Source organism: Orycteropus afer, unplaced genomic scaffold, assembly GCF_000298275.1.
Source record: "Orycteropus afer afer isolate SDZICR_OR568_19922 unplaced genomic scaffold, OryAfe1.0 scaffold00127, whole genome shotgun sequence".
Taxonomy (NCBI): Eukaryota; Metazoa; Chordata; class Mammalia; order Tubulidentata; family Orycteropodidae; genus Orycteropus; species Orycteropus afer.
Window position 1 is genome coordinate 4,678,068 of NW_006921714.1, and position 10,516 is coordinate 4,688,583.

Here is a 10,516-nt window from a genome sequence, read left to right on the forward strand (position 1 = left end):
CAAAACAATTCACCCATTTAAAGTGTAGGAGTCGGTGTTTTTAGTGTAGTCAGAGTTGTGCAGCCGTAGAGCATTTTCAGACTTCAAAACCAATCCGGTCTCTTTAGCTATCGGCCCTTTATCTCACTTCCTCCGCAGCCCAAAGCAACCACCAATCTGCTTGCTGGCTCTGTAGATTCCACTGTCGATTTCAGCACCAGAAGCTGGTTCTGCCCAGCCTTCTGCACAGAGACGCAGTCTGCCAGGCACCGGGCGGGTGACGAGGGAAGGGGAGACCTGCCCCTGCTGTCGGTGCGGGAACCAGCGCCTCCCAGTCACCGTAGGAAAACGTGTGCAAGCTTTCCCTGACACATGAGCATGGGGTGTGCCCAGGACATCCTGTGTGTGGCTTTCCTAGGGAGAGGTTGGAATCCACGGGAAAGGCTTTGGGGCAGAAGGGGGGCCTAGAGCTGAGCCCTGAAGACGGGAAAGGGCAAAGATGGAATCTCGGTGCACAGCCTGAGCTATAAGCAAAGACAAAATGAAAAACAAACCAGTGCGCACTGAGTTCATTCCAACTCATGGAGACTGTGGGTCAGAGTAGAAATGAGCTCCGTAGGGTTTCAGTGGCTCCAGCCCTTGGCCGCTGCAGTCCGCATTGCTTCTTGTGGAGAAAGTAAGTGTTGTACAAAATGCAAGCACTAGGTGGCACTGTGGTAATACGTCCAGGTCCCTGGGTGGCACAAAAGATTGACTACTAACCTGAAAAGGAATTCTAGTGGCACAGTGTCTAAGGCATTTGACTGTTAACCAGAAGATTGGCGATTCAAACCCACCAGCTGCTCCTCAGAAAGAAGACTGGGGAATCTACTTCCGTAAAGATTTACCGTCTTGGAAACCCAAAGGTGGTCACTATGAGTCAGAATCAACTTGATGGCAGTGAGTTTGGATTTTTGGTTTATGAACCTAAATGTTGGTTTAAAGAAAGTCACCGTGACCTGCTTCCGTAAACACTTGTTAGCAAGTGCTGTTGAGTCCCTTTCAACGTCCAGAGCAGAGCTGCCCCCAGAAGGTTTTCTGGGCTGTAATCTTTGCAGGAGCAGATTTCCAAGTCTTTCTCCACAGAGCTGCTGGGGGGGTTCCAACCACCAGCCCTTCGGTTAGCAGCTGAGTGCTCCACTGCTGCACCACCAGCACTCCTTTCTGTAGAGATTACAGCTGAGAAAACTCTACGGCGCGTCCTGCTGTATCATGTGGGGTGTTACGGAATTGTCTTAACAACAGTGGGTTTTTGGTAATATGACATGTGGTGTTTCTCAGATGAACTCATTTGAAGGTTACTTCTGAGCACTTCCCCTACTATAACATACTTACCGTTTTTCTCTAAACTCACCTTTTTATGCATCTATCCTAATGGGATACATAAATCTGCTGTTGTTAAGCCAGCCAGACCCACTGTCATTGAGTCAGTTCCGCTCAAAGCGACCCCATAGGACAGAGGAGAATTGCCCCATAGGGTTTCCAAGGCTGTAAATCTTTACGGAAGTAGACTGCCTCATCTTTCTCCTTTGGAGCAGCTGGTGGTTTCAAACTGTCGACTCTTTGCTTAGCAACCAGCTGCTTTAACCATGGTGCCACCAGAGTGCCTTAGTTGTTAGTCACCATTAAGTCAGCTGTAACTCGTGGCAACCTTATGTGTAACAACGAGACACTGTCTGGTCCTGTGCCATTTTCATGATGGGATGTTTGAGTCCATGTTGTAGGAGTGTGTCAGTCCATCTCATTGAGGGTTTTTGTTGGTTTTGTTGACCCTCAGCTCTATCAAACATGCCACTTTTTTGCCATAAATAGAAGAATGCCATTTAAAAAAGTCATGTTAACTGTTTAGAACATTGCTTAGCATGTAGAAAGCAGGTAAAACAGAAGGAGAGTGATTAAAACAAACCATGGTGTCTGTGCACCCTCTATCACCCTCTGGCAGACTACCCATGCAGTAGGATGCTATCCTGGGCTAAAGCCACCAGGATGCCTGTGTGTTTAGAGTTGGAAGGGCTCCTTCCCTTTGCAGGTAGAAGAACTGAGACTGTGAGAGTGAAAGGGACATATGCAGGGTCACACTGAGTTCCCAGGGTCAGAGCCAGGCCTGGAACCTGGTCCTGCCTTCCCCCTCCACCACAAAGATGCCTGAAGAACCTCAGGGAACTGGAACTAAAAGGTGATGTTCTTGGCTCCTCTGATGCCCCAGAAAGCTCCTGGTGGGGACCCAAGCCCGGGAGCATCACTGTGGGCACCTGGGGCACTGGAGTGAGAGTCAGGGTCATTGTGGGGGATGCCTGCCTGGACCCCTGATGAGCAGGGAGACCTCACACTACTTACTCTGATGCTCCGTGTCCCTTGCTCTGAGGCTCCAAGCTGCAGGTGTGATAGGGTACCATGTCTCCAGTGTCAGCCCGTCCTCAGCCTCAGGACACTGGCCTCCAGGTCCCGGTGCCATCAAATGCTTCACTTCCGCTTGCTTGTCAGAGCTGTGAAACGTTGGGCCACTGTCACCTCAGGTTACCCATTCAGCCCAAGCAAGCCCGGCTCTCATGGGCCCTAGGGCTCTTGGGGTAAAGGCCAGTGGCCCCAGTTCAGCAGCCCCAGACTGATACACCTCCCACAGGCTCAGGCCAAACCGGGCAGCTTCCCCCCAGCTGGCCCCTCCTGAGCCTCAGAATTGCCCAGGTGCAAGACTGCTCTGTGAGGGGACCCTGGTCCATTTTTAATTGTTTTCACACTGGCATCATCTGTGTTGTCTCCCCAGTAACAAGAAGTGTGTGTTAGTGACGGCCCACAAGCCGCTATTATAGGTCCTCTCCATGGAGATTCTGACGCTGTGCAGTCGATCCCACTCCTGGTGGTGCCACACGCGTGACTTAGAACGGCGCTCCAGAGGTTTTCAGTAGCTCACTTTTCCACAACAGATTGCAAGTCCTTTCTTTCAAGGGGCCTCTGGTGGACTTGAACTTCTAGCCTTCAGATTAGCAGTCGAGCACGTTAACAAGGTGGAGCACCGGGGACTCCTCTAACACTGTACCAAAAAAACCCAACTCACTGTCCTCGAGTTGACTCTGACTCACAGCCACCCCTCCTTGGGTTTCCGAGATGGTATCTCTACTGAAGCAGATAGCCCAATCTTCCTTCCAAGGAGTAGCTGGTGGGTTTGAACCGCCAGCCTTCCAGTTAGCAGTCAAGTGCCTTAGGCACTATGCCACCATAGGCGTTTATTTCTCACGTCCCTAAGGCAGCAGACGTGGATGGGGTGCAGCAGGCCAAACACTGGAGCAGGTGCCAGGGACCCACAGTGAACGGCACGGCCCCTGCCTCGGGCCCACACCCCCTCTTCCCTCTGAGCAGGGCTCTCATCAAGCCTTTCTCATCTCTCCTCAGTCTTGTACCTGGAAGGCTCAGTCCTTGTGTTTGAGGACATCTTCAGACTGGTCGCGTTCTACTGTGTCAGTAGGTGAGTAGCCCCAGCCTTGCTGATGGCAGGTGCTCGGATCACTCAGGCTCACAGGCCGGGGGTCATCTGATTGCAGGGAAGCCCCCAGAGGGAAAGGTGGAGCCTCGAGGGTGCAGAGAGGGGCAGACCCCTAGCTTTGTCCTGGTGGCCCTGAGGGGAGGTGTTGGCATTGATGCTGTGTTGAACCACCTGGTGATGACCCCTCCCCGGCTCACTGCCCCCACCCCCACTTCCTGTGTGGTCATGGGCAGGGACAGCTTGAGTCTTGCCCTGACCCAAGCCCTATAGCAGAAGGCCAAGGCTTCCTGCAGGGAGGGAGTTTGTGATTACTGAACAGCTGTTGGGTGGAGTGAGTGTCTGTTGCTTGGGACCTGGTTTCAGGTCTACAAGAACTTAGAAATACATTTGGTGCTATTGACTATGGGCTTAAATGACAGTGTCTTGGCTAGCTAGAGAAGGTTTTGGGGTCCAGGGCTCCAGGCCCACTTCTGCTTCAGAGAAATCATCCACACCTGCCTCAGGTGAGCACACCTCCCCACCAACCAGGACCCTCCTGTGCTCTGTGGGTAGAGGAGGTGATGCTGATGGCCGCCTCTGTTGAGGGCTCACCAGGGGCCCAGCGTTGTGCTCAGGGCTTTACACTCATTATCTTTCTAAATCTTCCCAACAATTCCACAGGGTAAGTGCCCTTGTTACCCCCATGTTACAGATAAGTCTACTTGGACTGAGAGAAGTAACTTGCTCAGGGTCACACCGCTAGTAAATGACAGAGCAGGGACTCAAAGCAGAGGCAACGCCAAGGTCCATGCTCTTTGTTGGATCAGCCCCACTGTGGGCCCACCACCCACTCACACGCTGCGTGGAGTCAGTTCCAACTCCTGCTGAACAGGACAGGGTGGAGCAGCCCTATAAGCTTTCCAAGCTGTAAATCTTTACAGAAGCAGACTGCCTCATCTTTCACCCGCAGCAGCATGTGGGTTCGAGGCGCCGACCAGCAACAGCCCAGAGCTTAGCCACTTGCTTGAGTAATTTCTTATAGAAAGATCAGCACAAGGCCGGTCCCCATGGGACAGAGGTTAAAGATGTCCCAGATGTCCAGCTTTTCCACACTGCTGTCCCACTCCATCAGCTCTGACATCAACACTCCCTCCTCCCCTCAATAATCTCTCTCTTGTCTTAGGGTTCTGTAGTTCACCGTAATGTCTCACAGAACTCACAAACTCCCAAGGAAACGGTTCACATGGGGGGCGGGCAGAGGCTGGGAAGCTTGCAGGCTGGCAAGTCCCAGGTTTGTGGGTATGTTTAGAGGATTCTCCTAACTCACATGGTTGCAGGGGTTTGCGAACCCAAATTAGCAGGTCAGATGATGGCTGCTGTCTCAAGGCCAGGGGTGAGAGGATGACGAACCAAATGTACAACCAGAACAACAGAACTTTCCCAAAACATTCACATGTTGTTGTTGGTATGTGCCATTGAGTCAACCGACTCATAGCGACCCCTCCTTGGGTTTTGGAGGTGGTATTACTACGGAAGTAGATTGCCCAACCTTCTTTCCGAGGAGTGGCTGGTGGGTTTGAACAGCCAGCCTTCTGGTTAGCAGTCAAGTGCCTTAGGCACTAGGCTACAAGAGCTCCTTGAACATTCACATATATCCCCTCAAGGAAGCTAAGGGTGGTGACTTGAGTCACACCCTCTAGCAAGACAAGACTCAAGATGCAGCCCACCCTAAACAGGCTGGAAGATTCACAGTACATCACAACATGGAGGACAATGGCTAGAAGGGCCATATTACACAATTCACCGCACTGCAACCACTGCACCACCAGGGTCCTTCCATACCTACAGTCCCCAGTCGTTCTGATGACCTACAGAGCTGTTTGCCCATGGGCAGAATAGCAGAGGCTCCCTGGCCCCTTGGACATTGTGCCCTATTGAGCTCTCAGGAGGAGATAGGCTCGTTCCTTTTCCAAACGCTTCCTTTACTCCAAGGTGTAGGTCCTCTATGCACTGCATGCTGTTTGGCACAGGCAGGGCATATGGATGAATGAATGCATCACTGCAAACCCCAGGACTTGAGGTAGTTACTTGATCTCCCCGGGCCTCAACTTCCTCTTCTGTATAACGGGAGTGATGAGATTGATGAGGTAGACGCTAGGGAGGATGCGTGTCCACGACGGCACACTGCCGGGCACGCTGTAGATGCTCCGGTTCCGTTCCCACAGGCTGGACCATGGGGGTGGGGATTGCTGGGGCAGCACCTTCATGGGCATCCAGGGAGATCTGGGGCACGGTCCCCAAGGCCACTGCCACCTCCCCGCCTTTCTTCCTTTTGCTGCTGCTCCTTCACAGTCCAGAGAAGTAGGTGCTGGGAGAGCTGGAGGGCTCCCCCATTAAGATCTCGAATGAGACAGGACACCCCCACCCCCACCACTGCTAGTCACTATCACTGCTGATGTCCCAGCCAGAGCAGTTAGGCTTCAGATAAACAGGTACCCAAATTGGGAAAGAGGAAGTAAAACTATCTCTTTTCACAAGTGACATGATTCTGGCATAGAAAACAATAAAGCTGTTAGAACCAGTGAATGAATTCACCATGGTGACAGGGTCTGAGGTCAACACACAAGAATTAGTCAGGTTTTTGTACATGAACAATGAGCAAGTGGAAAGGGGAATTAAAAAAACCAGCCGCCCTCCAGCTCCCAGGGAACTCACAAGGAAGTCACAGAACAGAGAGCCTGGTATCCCTGTATTTGAAGGGGTGTCAGGTCAGGAATGAGCTGGTGGTGGAAGGACAGCCCTGGACTGGGGTTGGATACCGGCTGCCTCATGGCTGCGTGACCTTGGGCAACTCACCCAACCCCCTCCCCCAGTCCTGCTGCCTCAGCTGCCGGGGATGCTGGCCAGAAGGGACACTGGAGTCCTCGAGGTCCATGCTGCCCTCCTCCTAAGATCCTGCCCAGCTGGTTATGGGGACATCAAGCTCAACTGGCACAACACAGTACACAAAAATACTGTTCTACATCTTACTTAGGTGAATAGCGACTAGGGTCTTAAAAGCTTACGAGCAGCCATCTAAGATGCAAATACTGATTTGTCTTCATCTGGAGTAGAAGAACAGCGGAAAACCAAAGACTCGTGGAAACAGTCCAAAGGACTAAGGGACCATGAACCTCAACCCACAGGACCCTGAGACCAAGATGGTGCTGGGCCACCAATGCCAACCATTCAGAAAGGGATCAAAATTGGAGATCCTGGATAGAGTGGGGGGAAAGTGTGGAACAAAATTTAAAAAACATAAAAAAGACCAGGTTTACTGGTCAGACAGAGACTGGTGAAACCTCTGGGACTGTGACCCAAAGGGTGACTTGGAACTGAACTTACTCCCTGGCTTAACTCTCAGACGAACAATAGACAGGCCTACGAGCTGAATGCCTACACCAGGGAGATGCGCTCCTTAGAACAATCAACCACAGGAGATCAGAAGGACAGCAGTTGTGCAGAGAGAAAGGGAGGGAGGCAGGAATGCAAGAAGGACATGGGGAAAGGGTAACCACAGGGAGGAGGTGGGAGGAGAGCTGTTACATTGCAGGGACTGTAATCAGTGTCACAAAACAAAATGTGCATGTGTGCATGAACTGTTGAATGGAAAGCGAATCTGCTTTGTAACATTTCACCCAAATCACAATAATAATAATAATAAAAAGACTCTGCCCAGCAGACTGGTTCAGAACCAGCATCAGAGGACAGCCTAAGGTGCACCGAAGACACGCCCTTCATGCCCTTTTGTGCCGCCTGCAGGGCCCTGGGTAGGCAGACAGTTTGTACTTGGTGGTGAACTGGAAGGGTGGCAGTTGGCACACAGGAGAAAGGTCTGGCAATCTGTTTCTGTGAAGATTACAGCCAAGAAAAGTCTCTGGAGTCATTCTGTTCTGTCACACGCAGGGCCACCATAAGCTGGAGTCAACTCAGTAGCAATGGATTAGGGCAATGAGATGAATGGCTTGGTGCGGCTCTCCTGGAAGCCGCCTTTGAGATGAGGCTTCCTGTGTGGTGATGGGTAAGGAGGAAGCAGCAAGGAGGTGGGTGGGCAGGGCGGGGAAGGGAGAGAAGCCACACAAGGGTGCGATTTCACGTGAGGCCCCAGCCTGGTCCCGGGCAGCTCTGGAGTGCAAATCAGACCTCAGGATTGCCCCACCTTGAGGCCAGGGCGCTGTGGGCTTCTGTGCCGTCCTGTGCGGCTGCAGGATGGGACCCTCCCTGGCATTTGTGACTCTCCATGTGGCAGGCCTCAGAGGTGGTGGCCCTCAGAGGACAGTCCTGCAGAGACAGGCACTGGGTGCACAGAGCAGGTGAAAAGATAGGGTGACAGCACTGTCGGCTTTGAGGAGCTCCTGTGGGTGAGTGACAGTGTCACGTCAGGCTTTGTGCTGGGGCTGTGTGCCCAGCGTCCTTTCCAGTCCTTACAGCGGTCCTGCAGGGAGGGCGTTATTACCTGCAGACCCGCTTCAGGAAGCTACCAACTCCGGCCCCCAGGGTCGCAGTGAGGGTTCCACTGAAGGATCCTTGCAGGAGGCCTGGCAGAGCGCCTGGTACAAAGGAAGTACTCAGCTGGGGCCTTACTGTGCCACAGACAGAGAGATTGAACCTGAGGGCAAACGCCAGCTGCCTCAGGTCACACCCCGTCCTGAGCTGGGTGTGCATCCAAGGATGTCCCACGGCCGCTTTCAGCTGCTTCGACCCCAGCTGCGAGGCAGTGTGGGGCTGCTCCCTCCAGCCCTCTGACCCCACATCAGGGAGAATCGAGGCCCTCCGTGGGAGAGAGCGCCTTGGGGCCTAGGCGAAGATGGGCTGGAAGAGTGTTCCAGGCCAAGAAGCAATCTGGAAGTGAGGAAGCTACGGGCAGCCCCAGCCCGGCTTCGTGGGGAGACTGGACACACGAGTGGGCGTAACGTGCTTGAGAGGCCCTGAACGCCATGCCAAGCCTGAGACTTCTTTCTGCAGGTGCCACAGCGAGCTCACAGTCAGATGGCTTTTCAGCAGAGAGATGTGGCCGCGGTAGGAGGTGGACTGAAGAGGGGAAAGTGGAGACGAGTTAGGGGCCACAGCAGCCATCCAGACACCAAGTGGAGGAGCCTGCCCTGGGCAGCGGACTGAGAGGGGCAGGGCTGCCACTCCAAAGAGGAGCTGGGGAGCTAGGGAGACTGGTAGATGCCTAGGCTGCTGTCCCGGGCAACAGGAGGATGAGAGTGTCAGTGTGGAATGAGGAAGGGAGGAGAGGAGGCCCTGGGCTCTGCATAGTGACTGATCGGCCATCCTCCTTCCCTGAGCGAGGTGGTGGGGCGCAGGGCTGGCCGGAAGTTGCTCCTCGCCTTTGAGAAACTGGTAAACCAGCTGCCACGTGTGTCAGAGGACTGTGCTCCACAGGGTCTAACGTGGCTGATTCCGTGGCTGATTTTTCAGAAGCAGATTGCCAGGCCTTCCTTCTGAGGCACCTGGGACTTGAACCGCCAGACTTTTAGTTCGCAGCTGAGCGTGGTAACCGTTTGGACCACCCAGGAAAGGAAGCCGCTATCCTTGTGTCTGGTGCTGCCTTGCCAGCTACCAAAGTTGGAGCAAGGATTGACTTTATCAAACACCCTCTTACCCTTACATGGGTCTGGTTAGGCCAGTCGGCTGGGGCAGACGGAAGCAGCCCTCCACCTCAACAGCCCTCCTGGGGGGCACATAACAGGTACCCACCAGGTGGCACTAGCATCTCTATAGCTTACTGCCATCAAGTCGATCCTGACTCATAGCGACCCCTCCTTGGGTTTCCGAGGAGGTATCTCTGTGGAAGTAGATCGCCCAACCTTCCTTCCGAGGAGTGGCTGGTGGGTTTGAACCTCCAGCCTTCTGGTAAGCAGTCAAATGCCTTAGGCACTATGCCACCAGAGCTTCTTCTGTAGCTTAGACTCCTAGATATGGTCATCTGGGCCCCAGGGTGCGTGTCGATGAAAAATGTCAAAATGTGCCACACTGACTTGCCCCACATGAACCAACTGACAGTCCCACACACAGTACCTACGAGTGTGGGTGCAAAAGTGAAAGGTCCCAGCCAATGGGGCCGGTTTCTCCCCCGCCCCCAGTTCCAGAAGAAGAGCCATGACCAACGTCCCTGACCTGAGCTCAGTGTCCCTGTGGTGACTTCTGCTCAGTGACAGAGATGCACATTTTATTTCACATATTTTTGCATTGTTTGACTTTGCTACAGTGACTATGTATTTCTCTTCTTAAAACACTTTAGTAAGTAGTGTATGATCCTGGTGAAGGTATTGGCCCAAATTGAGATAGGGTTGGCTCTATTCTGGGTTTTGAAAAGTGTCAATGTTTCTGTCAGAAAGTAATGACCAGCAGGTGGTCTTGAACAAGTCCCCTTAACTTCTCTGAGCCTCGGTGCCGTCAGCCTACCTATCAAGTTGAAAGGAGCCCTGGTGGTGATGCAGTGGTTAAAGCGCTCAGACGCAACCAAAAGGTCAGCAGTTGGAACCTGCCAGCCACTCCATAGGAGAAAGATGAGGTACTCTGATTCTTAAAGATGAACAGCCTTGGAAACCCTGTGGGGCAGTTCTACTCTGTCCTGTGGGGCAGTTCTACTACATCCTGTGGGGCAGTTCTACTCTGTCCTGTAGGGTTGCTCTGAGTTGGAATCAACTCGATGATAATGAGTTTGGTTTATTTGGTTACAGGGTTGAAAGGAGCCCTGGTGGTGCAGTGGTTAAATGCTCAACTGCTAAGGTAGTGAGTCGAACCCCCAGCCACTCCTTGAGAGAAAGATGTGACAATCTTTCCATAAAAATTACAGCCTTGGAAACCCTGTGAGGCAGTCCCAGTCAGCCCTATAGGGTTGCTGTGAGTTGGAATTGAGTCGATGGCAACGAGTTTTTTCCAGGGCTAATGTGGTATCTAGGAGCTCTGGTAGCATAGTGGCTAAGGCACTTGACTGCTAACCAGAAGGCTGGCGGTTCAAACCCACCAGCCACTCCTCGGAAGGAAGGT

General features: G+C 52.9%; 1 protein-coding gene across 1 annotated transcript in view; it reads left to right on the top strand.

Annotated features, from left to right (window-relative positions):
• Positions 1-10,516, top strand: part of RIN3 (Ras and Rab interactor 3) — a 107,813-nt gene that overhangs the window by 41,015 nt on the left and 56,282 nt on the right. The window contains exon 3 of the mRNA XM_007944538.2: positions 3,409-3,481. Coding sequence (XP_007942729.2) covers positions 3,409-3,481 — 73 coding nt within the window. The remainder of the gene's footprint in view (positions 1-3,408; positions 3,482-10,516) is intronic.